Raw genomic sequence first — 16,069 nt, 5'->3', positions numbered from 1 at the left:
TTCGAAGCCTTGCAGATTTCTTCTCGGTGTTTGTTTGTTTCCATCAAGCGTGATATTATTTCATAAATTTAGAATGTCGAATTAAATTTTGTTTTTCAGATATTTTATATAGATCTTTGCATAAACATTTTCACAGTCATTGAAAATACCTTATTTGCACAAATAGCTATCAACAAAATAGAAACACTTTAAGCTGCTTTATTTGCCACTAGCGACCCGCTCCGGCTTCGCACGGGTATAAAATATAATTATAGCCTATGTCATTCACTGAAAAAATGATTAAAATCGATCCAGTAGTTTTTATTTATTCATTACTGCCCGTGGCCCGCACGCGTTAACTTAGAGTAAAAGCCGCCCGGAACCGCCGCAAACGCTACGTACCGCGATTTTTAAATCTGTAATATCTTCAAAAATATTCATTTAAATCATATGCTGTAAAGGGCCATATAGATCTATATTAAATAAAAAATACATTTAAGGTATTTAATTGGATAAGGATTAATGCTGTATTGGTTAAAATCGCTTCGAAAATTAGCCATTATTTGTCGTAAAAAGTAAATGACAAAAAAATGTTATTGTGGGATATCCATAAGAGATAGGTATATACCATTGCGGAGTTTTCTGTAGACCTTTTCAATGTGTACAATACTTAGTACATTATTTTGATAAATCTCGTAGGGTTCAGGCTGCGTTTGCAATTTAAGCGAAAAAAAAATAATTATTTACGACATAACATTAGAAAACTCAAAAATAACAGTATTTCTCCACTATTTAATGGATGTTATTATACATATAAACCTTCCTCTTGAATCAATCTATCTATTAAAAAGAACCGCATCAAAATCTGTTGCGTAGTTTTAAAGATTTAAGCGTACATACATGTGCAGGGACAGAGAAAGCGACTTTGTTTTATACTATGTAGTGATACAGCTAAATGCAAAATCTATGTTTTAGAACCAATCTTACTAGAATGTGAAAACTATTTACTCTTCACGTTCATATTATTTTTTTAACTTTTACAAAATTGTAAATTAGAAGACTATTTTACGAGGGAGTGTAAATTAGAAGACTACTTTACGAGGGAGTGTAAATTATATAAACATTAAATTACTTTGCTACTTGACTGTGATCTACGGTAACGTTAATATATTCATTTACGTTGCAACGGTACGCGAAACGAGAAGAAAAATAAATTTACCATTATGAAAAGATTAATTTATTATTTTAAATGTTGTCAAACATGATCTATTATTTTTGTTTTATTTTTACTCGTAATTGGTTTTAGTTACATATAAATAGAAAAATATTTCCCTAAATATTTTTGCACAATTTAGCAAAATTAAATATTTCAAGAAAAAACATGTATAATCGTATGCAAAGACCACATTATACTTAATGATCCTTTTGAGTTGCACTTAATATTAGTTATTTATTCATTTACCCTTTATTGCACACCTTTTTTTGTAAAAAAAATGTGTATCAAGTAAACGAAAATAATAAAGGTGTATTAGTCGTAGCAGGTGGTACAATATTTAATTCTTTTGTTTTATATTTTTAATTTAACCTATATTCTCTCGGATTATTTGACATCTTAAAATTGATATATACGGGTTAGTTGTTAAAACTGAACATTCTACTAAGATATTCTTTCGAGGCTAGATATAAATTTCATGCGATGAGTAACACATACAAGTTGAACTTGACTTTTAATACATTTGGATCATGATCCAGTATAAATACGTCCGACGTCCCAAAGAAAGCGTCAGTATAAATTCCTTAGTCGTCTACTTCTGAACAAACACAGACCACGATGAATTCGCTGGTGGTGTTACTTTCTGTTCTGGCGCTAGGCGCAGCCAAACCAAGCTTCATTAAATCTGATATCATAAGCTACGCCGCTCCCGCTCTCGCAGTAGCTCCAGCTGCGGTTTCACACCAGTCACGGCTAGATATCAAGTCATCACCTGCTATAGTCGCAACTGAAGCTGTAGCACCAGTGACCCGTACTATCATCGCTGAACCTGCAGTAGTTGCTGCCCCTGCTACATACACCGCTCCTATTGCATACACTGCGCCAGCTGCGATTGTCACTCACTCCGCGTATGCTGCTCCACTCGCAGTTGCTGCCCCTGCCGCAGTTTCATCCCAGTCTCGTGTTGACATTAAATCGTCTCCAGCCGTTGTTAGCAGTTACACTGCTCCATTCGCTTTCGCTGCTGGTCCTATAACATACAGCGCTCCGATTCCCGCAACGTATACGTCATCTATTTACGCTCCTGCGATAGCTCCCGCTGTGCCAATTGTAAAAACTGTCTCCGTTAATTCTGTTGCACCTGTTAACATCGCGAACTTACCTGTAGCCCCCACTGAAACTCCGGAAGTTGCCGCTGCTCGTGCTGCACACCTTGAAGCAAAGGAAGCTGTTGAAGAATCTCACAAAATTGAAAAACGTTCAGTTGGAGTTATTGCAAGTGCCCCTGTAGTATCCACCTTCTCAACATCTCCAGTCATATCCAGTTACGCGAATTCGTTTGTGTACCCATCACCAGTTGCTCGTGTCGGAGCCCCCATTGCTGTATCGGGTCCTGTCGTTACTGGTGCATACGGAATTTATTCTTACTAAGCGCCATCATAAAAGCGAAGAACGTATTCTAAAGATGAATTTATTTAAACCTTTGTCAAAAATAAACAAACATTGAATATGCTTTTTTTTATTTTCAAATTAAGTCTAACCCTTTTTTGTCACAGGACATGGTTTTTTGATTATTATAGAAAAAGTTATTATAAGTATATAATATATTTGGTGTTTTCCTTTAAGATATGATGAGGTATTTTATGTTCCTTACCTCAAAAGGAAAAAAACGGAACCCTTATGGGATCACTTTATTGTCCGTTTGTCTATCAAGACCTTTTCTCTCGGGAACGCGTGGATGTATCAAGCTGAAATTGATATCAAATACTTAAATCTATTGTCCCTTAGAGCGGTGAAAAAATCAAATTTCTAAGCCAATGCAATTAAAAGATACAGATATACTACAAAACTTCCCGTGAACTCAGAATTTTAAAATTTGGTACGAAGCTCCATCTTATAGCACAGATAAAGAAAAATTCCGAGAAGAATAAATTTTTAATTACATCATATAATAACAATATTTTTAATAATTTTGTTTATCCGAAACCCTCGGCGTGCAAGTCCGACTGGTACTAGACCGATTTTTTTTTATAATGAATCACAAAAATATGTTGCGATAAAAACCTATATAATAATGTAGGATCCACTTTTTTTTAATTTTTGTTTTGATGATTTATTGATACTCTGTTTTGTATTAAAATCTCTACCCTAAGGAAATCGCTTACCTAGCGATAAGACCAAGATGTGCATAATATTATTTTGTAAGTTTTATTTTTAAAGATACCTATGTATAATAGCTTGTAATATGCACAATAAAGTATATTTCTTCTTCTTTATTTAAAACTATAGAAAGCAACGCAGTTTTTTAAAACTGGAAATTTTAATTAAAATTCCCCTTTTTTGTACATCTCCATGTTTATAATATTTATGCTACCTTACATATTACGACATTACTAGATGATATTGTTTAATAAGTACATTGCTTCTGCGCTAATAGGAAAAATATTTGCTGACTATGCTATTGCTATTAAAATAACGTAACAAAAGAACTTAACTGAGATAGAGCACAGCAGGAAATATCCTTCTCAAATCTGGAGCAGCCCGATTGGGGAAGTCCCTAGAATTTACAGAAGATCACAGTTAAATAACACTGCTTTCAAACAGTGTTGTGTTCTTGTGGTAAGTAAGGTGACCAGAACTCCTTTAGGGGTTTTGGGGTGGGGTCGGCAACGCGCTTCGATGCTTCTGGTGTTGTAGGCGTCTATAGGCTACGATAATCGCTTACCATCATCTGAGCTGTATGCTTGTTTGCCAACCTTGTTTTAAAAAAAATAACGTGTATATAATTTTACTAATATACTACATAATTAACACATAAATTAAATTAGTAGACAACGGCTATCTAAGACTATCATTTGAAGGTGATTTTTTGTAGTACACTGGTTTCAAAACTCACTATATAAACATTTGCGACCGTGCGTGGATCATCAGTCGATTTATTTCATCGATCGAACGTCTCAACGCAGACCAAAATGTTCAAGTTGGTGGTGTTGTTCTCCGTGCTCGCTTTGGCCGCTGCCAAGCCCGATGTATGGGCGCCCTTCACTTACAACACGGTACCTGCTGTAAGCTCTGTGTCCCAGTACAGCGGCAACGTTTATCATGGATCCCCAGTCGTACCTACTTATTACAACGCCCAATACTCATACTATCCAGCAACTGCCGGTGTGCACCATCTCGCCAAGCGTTCCGTCGTCCCCTTCTCTTACAGTTCAGTTGTTAGCCCTGTAACTCCAGTCTCTAGTTACCACGGTGTTGTATCTCCGTTAGGCTACTCTTCACCCTTTGTCTCTGCCTACTCCGCTCCATACACCCACGCCTACTCATACCCTGCTGTAGTACCCAAAGCTCTCTCCGTGCACCCATGGTAAATCGACCTAATCACGAACGATAATATTTGAATGTGTTATATAACGGTTGTAATGTACCCATCGATAAGTCAGTAATGCCGAAATAAATGAATCATGAAATTAAATTATTTTCTTTTATTTTTAAAAACACCAAACCGATTGTTTTTTTTTTTGTACTGCTAAAAATAAAATCAATAAAATTTTGCTTTTATTTTAGTAACTTTCAAATAATAAAAATTCAGTTTCATTACACCTTATAAATGTATTATTTAAGGTACCTTTAAAAATCAATTGATTAATTTAATTAATGTATTTAGCAATAATGTATAAATAAATTAGGTTGAAGGCATTTATCAAAGTTTGAAACTGAAAAACTAATATAGGTACTACTACTTAAATACTTATGTTATTTATATTTCACTTTAATCATTTTCGTTAAAAGAAACATATATTTATTATTGGATTAGCAGAATACGGTAACATATACATATGACAGTACAATTTCAATTTTTAAAAGTTGAATAAATTGATTTTTTTCAACTACAATTATTAACAATGTCACAAATTCTCACATTGAAAAAAATTATTTGATAAATAATGGCGGTATAAATAGTCAGGAAGTTAAACAATAATCGTAATACCAAGTAATTTGTTGAAATGTGATGTGTTCTATAAAAGCATGATCAGTTAACCACGCGTTTTAACAAGTTGAGAAAAATCATCTATTAAACTTAATATCAAATACTTACTCGTCTGTTTAACTTCACATGTTCTGTAAAAGCTAAACGTTGACGAAATTTCTATTTATAATCTGTAATGATTGAAATTCTTTATAACTAGAGTTTTGACAAATGTATTCTTAAAAGTATATTTTATACAAAATCTTTTGAGTGGATTCTAGAAATATCTTTTTTATAAAAAATCCTTAATAAAAATTCTTATTAAATACTTACTATTTATAGACTTATTAAATTAAAGTAACCCTGTATTTTTATTAGATTTAAAGACAGAATATAAAAAAAAGATAATTCCATACCGAAAACTAATACGATTTCAACTATTATTCCGTCACTTACTTTATTTCTACAAAACAAAAGCTGCGTATTTTCCATTAAAGATATTAAGAAAATCACTCTCGTTGCATCCTCGACACCTAAGTTTACTTACACGCGTCAGACTGGGTATTGTCTACGACGACCACGTGTGACCCAGTCTTCAACGCTAGTGAGCAAAAAATCTTTCGATAAATACGGAGTACTTTCGCTTTTTCGCTCGAAATTTTTTAAACTACTTTTTAAATAACCAACATAAAAATTTGTTTTATTTAAATTATAGGTATTTAAACAAAAAAAAACAAAGATAATGATACCGTCATGTTATATATAATAGTAATATAGTACACAATAAATTGCTAATTATTCATTAATTGATTAGTGGCCCTATTTTCATAATTGTTTAAGTAAAGAATATTTTTAATTAAGAAGCTTGTTATAAAGTATACCAAACGACTCTTAGGTATGAATCTATAATCATGAACTTCAAATTAGGTGAAAATAAGTAGTTTGTGAAATTTTCTGTTCCATTTCTCTGACGCCAAGAGAACTAATTCATTCTGTGAAGGTATTGAGAATGCTGAATGCGAACTGCGATATAGTGGACGAACATGGCTTACACTTTTTACATTCTAGACAGGTGTTAATATAGCTATTGTTTCAAGTTTTGAAGTGTTAAAAAGAATTTGAATGTAGTATGCGTTGCTACTAAACACTAAATTATTTAATAGCAAAAAATATACAAAACTGTAAAACCCTAAATCCCAAATGGAATAGAACTTCACCCATCTATTTAATGAATAGAAATAATTTTTTTAATTTTGTATATTCATTTAATTAATCGCGAATGGAGTGGCTAAAAAAATCCTGGCTGGATATTTTTAATATACTAAAGTAAACAAAAGAAATAGTTTTTTCCATTAAACAGATGGTTGAATATCATGTCTTATTCGGATATTATTATTAGACCATTATAAATAGTACTAATGTATTGGAATATTGGTCGATGAATATTTAACCATCGTTTTTGTATATTAACGTGCCAATTATTTTTACTTAATATCTGTCGGTAATGATGTCTTAGTATTAGTATAACATAAATATGCCACCTACATTCATTACAAGTGTTTTTTTTCTATTAGCTGTTCTGAGTGATTAAAATTAAAATTGAATATAGTATAAGGCAATAAAAGAGGAATAAGAAAGTTAAAAACTAATATACAATATACATAAAACAAATAAAGTTAAGTGCGTTAGATCTAAATTCAAATATTGCAAGCTTGATTTCTTCCCCTGCTATTCATTCATATACATACATCTAACTTACATTAGGTGGTCTGTACTTTTAATATTTCCAGACGTCCGATATAGTGGAATCCATTGAGGGTAAGGCATTTATTTATTTACTTTTTACTGATAGTTTCTTAAAATAAATTATATACTTTGATTAAAATAAAAATAATTCTTAGTCAAACATTATTTTTACTTTACAAACTAAATTAATGTATAGTTCACTTTTTTTTTGTTACCATAAAACCCTTTATTAACGACCATTTAGTAAATTAAAATAAAATTTATTATCCACTGATGTTAATGTAATTATGTCCGCCTTGATATTTAGATCCAACACTTCCGTCTAAAAAAATGCGTCTCTGTATAACAAGATATAAAAACAATTTTAGTTGACAACGGCTATCTAAGACTATCATTTGAAGGTGATTTGGTATATTTTTTGTAGTACACTGGTTTCAAATCTCACTATATAAACATTTGCGACCGTGCGTGGATCATCAGTCGATTTATTTCATCGATCGAACATCTCAACGCAGACCAAAATGTTCAAGTTGGTGGTGTTGTTCTCCGTGCTCGCTTTGGCCGCTGCCAAGCCCGATGTATGGGCGCCCTTCACTTACAACACGGTACCTGCTGTAAGCTCTGTGTCCCAGTACAGCAGCAACGTAGTTCATGGATCGCACGTCGTGCCTGCTTACTACAGCGCTCCTTACTCACCGTATGTCACAGGCGTGGTACCCGCAGTGTCTGCTCTTGCACAAGCACCTAACTCTCCCGCTGTCGTATTAGATGCCGTTCACGGAGTGCCTTTGGACACCCCCGAGGTAGTTTCCAGCCGTATTGCTCACTACCAAGCCAAAGCCCTCTCTGGTGTGCACCATCTCGCCAAGCGTTCTGTCGTTCCTGTCTCTTACAGTTCAGTAGTCAGCCCTGTAGCCACTGTGACTCCTCTTGCCAGTTATAACGGTGTTGTATCTCCATTAGGCTACTCTTCATCCTTTGTCTCAACCTACTCAACTCCATTCGCCCCCTCCTACCCATACCCTGCTGTAGTACCCAAAGCTTTCTCCGTACACCCATGGTAAATCGACCCGATTACGACAAATAATATTGTATACATAAATAAGTCAACACTGCCGAAATAAATGAATCACTAAAAAAAAATTGGTTTTATTATTCATATGTATCAAATGAACTTTTGACAATAAAATTCGAAAATTTGTTTTAAGATTGTTTTAACAAATTCAAAGTCAAATGTTGTGTTATTTTCTATTTAAGTGTATAAGTTTCAAATTAGAAAACCTTATGATATTTATACTATTCTACAAAATTATTATAACAATGTAAATGTACTATTAATAACTTAATTTAAATTACTTTAAGAGTAGTTTGTATATATTTAAAAAAAGGCATATAGGTTATAAGGTAAATTAATTAAAATAAAACAGTGGTTTGATAGCAAAATAAAAAGAAATAATTACAATTTAGTTAAAATTTAAAAATCTTTATTTTTAACCGACTTAAAAAAGGGGAGGTTACTCAATTCGACTGTATATATATTTTAATGTATGTTCGGGGATAACTTCGTCGTTTGTGAACCGATTTTGATTGTTCTTTTTTTCTTGGAAAGGAGACATTCCAAATGTATAAGAAAACCAGGATCTGGTTATGGAATCCCAGAGAAATCGAGGAAAAACCTCGAAAATCGTAGTTACTTACGTACTTTGAATTACTTGTTTTCCTTTGTGAGCAAACATAATTATATTTTATAACAATACATAAACAATTACACATTTAAAAAACATTTTTAAAATTATATGTGGTTGAATTAATATTTGTGTCCAATGTATCCTAGTTCATAATGGTCATAATTAGAGTTAAATAAAGACTTCGAAATATATGGAGCACCGACTGGTGTATGTATATCTTTTACGACTACAGGTAAAACACTGACTACAGGTAACTGTGACTACAGGTAAATGAGACCACTGTGGGCGCAGTACGCATGGCACACGTTGCTGATGTGAAACAGCTGCTGACTAAATGGCAGCGATCGGTCAAAAGAAGCTACAGAAGGTATTCTTCCAAATGGCCCACGGTACCGACCAGTCCAGCTCTATTAGGGTCCTATTTATCAACAGGAACAATATGCAGCGATCTCTTTAGTTTGTAATGTCCCAAAGGTTTTGTTAAATATCCATGTCCAAGACCGAGTTCCGCATATCTGTGATTTTTTTTTAAATATTTTGCATCATAGTGACTGTGTCAAAAGTTTTAAAAGATTTGTTACTGTATTGAACATTGTTATTGTTAGAAAAAAAAATAGTTATTTATTTTTTGTGATATCTTATACAAATCGAATATTGCTAAACTGAAGTTGTCCCAAAATAGACATTGATTCAAATACTTCACCGTCAGATTGTAATTTTTATATTCAATTATGCCATATTATCTGAGAGTTTTGTGCCGTTTATTAAAAAATATTTTTTAATTATCTTTCTATAATATAACAAGAATCAGCGAGGTAATCACAAACAGCTTATCTAATTGGGCAAACTCTATGTGATTAGAAATCATAACAGGATAATACATATGCGGTACAATTTTTAACTGATTTCAATGAAACAAGGAGAAGTTTCTATTTTTCTCTATACGTATTTTTTTTTTTTTTTTTTTTTTTTGTTTATGTTCATCTTTTGTAAACCGATTCTAAAAAGCACGAGCATTGCATTTCGATAATATGTGTATTGTATTCATTAAAATATTCGGACGATTCGTGCGGTCGATTTTTTTACATATACAAACATTGTATGGTCTTACGATAAGCTCTAAATTTTTCGGGAAGCTCATTCGTTAGGTATTATCAAATGACAAGTGATCAAGTTTGTGAGCTTTGTTGTTAGAAATTGGTTATTGCTAAACAAAAATGTCATACTAAATATTTTCAGAAAAGAAAGGCTACTATATGTTTTTACAGTTTATTTAAAAAAAATCTATTTTACAATTACATGTTGTCCGTATTAATAGCACCACAAAATAAGACTTCACTCAATAATCTTTACATATTTATGAAAAAAAAAATTACGGTACAATAAAGGACAAACATTTATTATAACTCATATACAGGTGAGGCATCAAAATATGTGTAAGTACATACAGTAATAGTCATAAGTATAAGTGGAATAATATCGTTCATCTTAATCCGGCCATCGCCCGCTGTGATGCAACAACCAGTCAGACCATCGGTCATGAACTTGAATACACGACCACGTGTGGTCAATGCATATTTACCGTTACACAGTCATGTATAAAACAACGAAACACGATGTTACGCTTCTAATAACGAAATAGTCTTCAAAATGTATCGACTAATTTTAATATCGTTTTTCATTTGTGCAGTCAATTGTCAGCTTTTACCAGTGATATACGCAGCGCCAAGCGCTGTTTCACATCAATCTCAGATACATGTAAAGCATTCATCTAATATCATAGCAACCCCTTTGGTTTACAGCCCTGTAGTGTATGCGACATATCCATCAAGAGAAGAGCTAAAAAGCGAGCTATTATTAACACCCGTGGTCAGTGATACTGGACTTACACCTATAGCGTTAACTATATTCCAAAACATGCCATTAGCTCGGGCTCTAGAACACCCGATCCAAATAGGACAAGGTCAAGATTCGAAAGAAGTGACAACAAACACCATTCAAAGTACCGGAAAAACAAATGTGGAAGAAAGTACAGAAAATGTAGTGTTATCTACACAAGGTTGATTTAAATTTTATTAGTTAGTTAATCTATTTTTTTTTTATGTCATATTCTATCTCTAAAATGTAAAATGTACTCCGTAAGTGTTGAGAGATTTGGTTTTCTGATGTTTTTTTTTGTTCCATATTATGTATAGACATTAATAAATTACATGTTACATTCGGAAATAAAATATCTGATTTATTTATAATGAGTAAAAACACTTTATATTATTAATAAGTTTTAGTCAAGGTTTTTAAGTAAACAAAAAAATTAGACTAACAAATATTTTGAAATATATCGTTTTATAATACAATTATCAAGGATAAAAAAAAAACTTCAATTACATTTTTGTTTGGTATTTATTTACAGTGATCTAACATGTATGTACAATAACAAAAGATGACTATTGTGAAAATAAATTTTGAAATTTCGATGACGTTGTTTTTTTCATTGGCAACTTTAATTCACATAATTCCCACACTACTTGTGTAGCAGGACAGGACCTGAGTAAGCAAGGGGTAAGGGGTAGGAGTAAGAAGCAAAAGCAGGTGAACTTTTAATATCAATTCTAGACTGATGAGAGAAGGCAGCAGGAGCTGAGTAAGTTGTAATGGCAAAAGGAGCCGATCGTTTCTTAATTAGATGTGAATACGCTATCGGAGCAGAGGATACAAATGGCGTCGAGAAGATATGAGCAGGAGCAGCATACGTGGTTGGCACATAAGAAGTTGCAACAGTATATCTTGGAGCAACATAAGTACTTGGCAGAATTACAGCAGATCGCTTCTTAATGAAATGCGCGGTGGCACTGTAGATAGGTGCTGAATAAGTCGTCGTCAAAGGAAGGGCTGGGCTGTATGTGTATGGGCTGTATGTGTAACTAGTAGACAAGGGACCAGCTGCGTATGAAGTGACGAATGAGGCCGGTGCAATGTAGCTCGCTGGTGCCAAGACGGATCGTTTCTTGATCAGATGAGCGAAATGTGCATTGTAAGACCATGGAGCGGAGTATATTACTGGTGAAGGATGGATGACACTGCTGGCCTGCCTGGTGATAGTAGTAGAAGCTGGTGAAATCACACTTGTAGAGTACGCCAAAGGTGCAAAGAGCCCACTCGGTTCTGCCACCGCCGCAGCGAGAAAAGCACACAACACCACCAACTTAAACATCTTGGTCTGTGTTGTTCGGATATAGAACGACTGATGCCCTGTTCTGTATTTCGCCGTATTTATACAATGTAGTCCGAAATAATAAGGGTAATCTCGAATTGCAAACCGGTGTGTAAGAGTCGCATAGGAAGCTGATATTTACACAGAGCAAGGACGCCAAGAACTTATAACTACTCAGTTCATCACTGTCACGAAAGTCCATTGTCACAAAATAAAAGCAAATAATGAATTAAGTGTACGACTTGTTCACGAGTAAGATAATATGAAGTAAATGTTAAACTACTAAAAATTAAAAATAAAAATACTATCCACAATTTAATTGACTTGTTTATAACTCTTCTCTGTTCAAATAAATTTCTACAAGATAGATTTAATTTGTTATTCATTATAAATAGCTTGTGAATTTCATTTTAGTATGACATTAAAGTCATTACTTAATACAAAACAAAACAACTTCAATTAAATAAATAAACATTTTTACCGTCTTCAAAAAATAGAAGTAGGAAGATCTCAATTTGACTGTATTTTTTATGTCTTAACTTTATACCGATTTTAATGATTCTTTTTTTTAGTCGAAAGCCTTTGATGGAAATTTAATGGAAATCTGAAAAATTTATTTGATAATCTTTTTGAGTTATCTTTAATAATGTGTCTTTAATGGGCTGTTTTATCGACTACCTATGTTGTATTACTAGTAAACACAATTATTGCTTAAACACAAAATTAATTCTACGTCTCGTCTAAACAAAAAACTTTTTTTTAAACACAAATCATCGAGAAAATTATTGTAAACGGTACTTCTGCTAAAAATAGAACATGTAAACTAGATAGGTACTTAAGATGACGAAAATGCAATTAGCGATACTGAAACCATAAGCCGATTTTTTAACTAAAGGACAGTAATTTTTTTTTTTAATTTAATTATGAAATATTTAAATACTATTTATATCTTTCGTTCATTTAAATTTTCCCCTCAACACGCCTTACCAACTTTTCTAAAATAATAATAGCTACATTCATGTTGTGGAACACTTCAGACGTATTCGTGAACAATGAACGTGTTCTTACTTAAGATTTAGGTCGCCCAAGCTTCATCTATAAATGACGTAATATCTTGTGGTTCTTAAATAATTTATATATGTAAATCGCATCGACACGGTACAAAATATTCTTAGTATATATTAACTATTTAGCTGCCGGTGATGTACATCCATCTAGGGATTGCCTAGGGAACCCAAACTCGTTTTTAATCCGACCGTATTCGGTCAAAGTGTTATTAATCCAGATTGATGACGTCATAATGACATAGCTTTTTTTAATTCTAACATAGACCGTAATGTGCAAAAAAACAGTAATATGTACGATTTTATAAGACTACATTTTAAAAGAAAGAACAATGAATATTTCAAATAAATTAAATATAGAAAATAAAATCGATTTTTATTAGAAATGTAGCTGTGGGAAAAATCCTGCAGCTTCAACATTTATAGATTAATTCGTGCTATCGATAAAGTTATAGTTTTGTAAAATCTTTTTCTGTTTTTTTTTTCCAGTTCTACTTGTGTGCCTTTTTTCCTTAGACTGAGTAAACTGGTTATGAATGCGGTTTAAATCAGAGATATTACGAATGTGAAGTCTCGGATACGGATATTAATACGAATATTTGAACTGTGATATATGGTTATGGTTACAGATATTAAACCATTTCTATTAACATTATTATCTACTTTTTAACAGTTTCCTTACATATATTAATTAGAGTTTTCAAAAAACCACCAAAGAAATGACGCGTCATGATTTAACTTTTATAATTTGTCACTACAATGAGTGGTGTTAATAATATTATATTAGTTACTGTTACATAATCTGATTGCCCTGTCTACAAGTAAGGCTGCGATGAATCCCAAAATAATTTCGTTGCTAAATTGACTGACTATATGAAAATAAAGGATGAATACGGCTTATATTGTTTGACTAAAAATATAAAGACATATACCTATTACTTGAATTTGTCCACTATCCAGAAATTTGACATCTGTTTCAGTCACGTTTATAAAGACATTTCTATGTCAGATATCCGAATCTTTTTATTTTTGCACTACCAGTTAGATTTTCATTTATAGAGCTCCATAACATGACTAGTTAGAATCTTAGTATTTCTTTGTATTCTACAAATGTACCAATATTCTTGTAACTACAATACCAAGTTGTTTCATTTTCGCACGTTCGTACGGATAAAACAGTGCATAAGACAGCGAAATAAGTAAGCAACCTCATTGTTGTTTCAGCTGTCAATAGAGTCGAATACCTTCAGCATAGAACACCTATAGCTTATTTAAATTGCTACAACTGTCAATCAAGTCTTTTATCTAAGAGTCAAAACACCAGCTTACTCCACAAGCCAAGCGAACGTAAAGAAGTTTTACTTCAAAAAACGAGTGTGCTTTAGACCACACGACTGAAGTAAAACTTCTGCTCAATAAACCTGCACTAGTCTTAGATAAACGAAACGTAACTGATTATTAGAGAAATAGAGAGAAAGAAAATGTGTGCTCGCACCTCTTTCTCTTGCTCTGTTCGCCTCTACCGATCACACTTTTCGTAACGCTCTCGTCACGCTTTCACCTGCTTACTCCCCAAGTTAAACGTGCGTAAATAAGTTTTACTTAAATAAAAATAAAATAAAAACATTATAAATTTAGTGTTACTACACTATATTTGCCCAGTCAGAAATTTTTCAGTTTCAGATTTTTTTTTAATATACTAAAATAAAAATAAATAATTTTTCATTAACTACTATTAGATTTAAAAATCAAATTTTTGCTGAATCGGGTAAAGTAGGTTTATTTCAATCTGAATTGTGAAAGTAAGTCAATAAAGACAGTTTTTAGGTCGCACATGATGCACGCCAAAATAAGTTGTGTAAATAAAAATAAAAATAAAAATACAGATAAATTATATGCAATAATTTTCTGTATTTTTTATAGATAGGTGTTTCGTTTGGTTCTAAACTACCCGTTCCAAATACTATGTAATAAACACGTAGGCGTACACTATACACAGTGTACCATAAAATTATTATTTATAATTATTGTTGTACTGCTCATTATATTAATTTGTTTTATTTTACTTTAATTTCAATAAACAATTAATGTTTGTGTTAAGCTTCGGCTTTACTTCGACCTATCGCAAGTTTTCCGCAATCCTTTTTTTTGTTAGTTTTCCGCAATCCTCACCCAGTCTTCGCCAGTAATCATCCAGCGAGCCGAACGGTATAATGCAAACAATGGAAAAATAAATAAATTACGTGCAATATGAAATTAAAAAATAACTAATGTAATTTTTATATATTTTTTAGTATAATAAGACTCCGTGTTGGCGTGTGTTACTATGTAAGAGGTTTTATTATTTAATGGCACGTTATATTACGTAATATGAATATTACTACTTCAAAGATAATTTAGATTAACTTTTTATCGCGCTTGTCGGAGCATGCAGATTATCTTTATACGGTGACGCATTAGAATGGTGATAGTGTAACCAGTATAGCTGATGAAGATATGTGGAAATGACAAAATAATGTTTATGGTTATGATAACACATTAAATGCAACCGAGTTTTACTACAATTTTAATATAAATAACACATAAATAATAATCTTCAAAAGGCTGGATTTTTATTGTTGGATTTTTCAATTGTAAACAAAAAAAAATCAGAAAAAATTTAATTTATTTTTAGAATTTAAAAGATATTTAGTAACCATAGGTTTATTTAAACGATAAACCTAATGAACGAAAATATTACATGTTTTTTAAGAAAAGGAAATAACTTGATGACATTATTAAAAATACTAACAAGACACAAAAATATTTGACTTCAATGCAAATATAATATATATGTATTAAATATATATATATATATATATATATATATATATATATATATATATATATATATATAATTATATTTAAATTATGTTGCTACTACTAAATTAACTAGCTAAACTAACAATAATAAACATTAAAATTATTTAACTAGTGGTCGCCCAGTGGTCGAAATTCGGCATATTTAATTTAAATTATAAGTTCTATAATAAAAAACAAAAGAGTATATATGCGTGTGTGTATCAAATACATGGTAGTATGTGTAATTTTTTTGTATTAATATTGTTTAGAGATAAAAATACATCGTGTAAGAATTAAAAAAAAAGTATACATTTTAGTCAGTTGATTAGGCTTTTTAAGATAGCACCCTATTTGAAA

General features: G+C 32.0%; 4 protein-coding genes across 4 annotated transcripts; 3 read left to right on the top strand and 1 right to left on the bottom strand.

Annotated features, from left to right (window-relative positions):
• Window positions 1–1,767: 1,767 nt before the first annotated feature.
• On the top strand, window positions 1,768–2,705 carry LOC123660008 (cuticle protein 16.5-like). The gene has a single exon (XM_045595150.1). The coding sequence runs from the start codon at window positions 1,811–1,813 to the stop codon at window positions 2,621–2,623; it is 813 nt and encodes a 270-aa protein (XP_045451106.1). The 5' UTR covers window positions 1,768–1,810; the 3' UTR covers window positions 2,624–2,705.
• Window positions 2,706–4,164: 1,459 nt separating this feature from the next.
• Window positions 4,165–4,667, top strand: LOC123660009. The gene has a single exon (XM_045595151.1). The coding sequence runs from the start codon at window positions 4,165–4,167 to the stop codon at window positions 4,561–4,563; it is 399 nt and encodes a 132-aa protein (XP_045451107.1). The 3' UTR covers window positions 4,564–4,667.
• Window positions 4,668–7,388: 2,721 nt separating this feature from the next.
• Window positions 7,389–8,040, top strand: LOC123659693. Its single transcript, XM_045594883.1, has one exon. It carries the CDS (start codon window positions 7,430–7,432, stop codon window positions 7,970–7,972), a length of 543 nt encoding a protein of 180 aa, XP_045450839.1. The 5' UTR covers window positions 7,389–7,429; the 3' UTR covers window positions 7,973–8,040.
• A 2,937-nt stretch (window positions 8,041–10,977) lies between these two features.
• LOC123659692 lies at window positions 10,978–11,846 on the bottom strand. The gene has a single exon (XM_045594882.1). It carries the CDS (start codon window positions 11,805–11,807, stop codon window positions 11,118–11,120), a length of 690 nt encoding a protein of 229 aa, XP_045450838.1. The 5' UTR covers window positions 11,808–11,846; the 3' UTR covers window positions 10,978–11,117.
• Between the last annotated feature and the right edge of the window lie 4,223 nt (window positions 11,847–16,069).

This window comes from Melitaea cinxia, chromosome 14 (genome assembly GCF_905220565.1).
Source record: "Melitaea cinxia chromosome 14, ilMelCinx1.1, whole genome shotgun sequence".
In the NCBI taxonomy this organism is placed as follows: Eukaryota; Metazoa; Arthropoda; class Insecta; order Lepidoptera; family Nymphalidae; genus Melitaea; species Melitaea cinxia.
The sequence above is the reverse complement of the archived record's forward strand: the minus strand, read 5'-3'. Positions and strand labels throughout refer to the sequence as shown.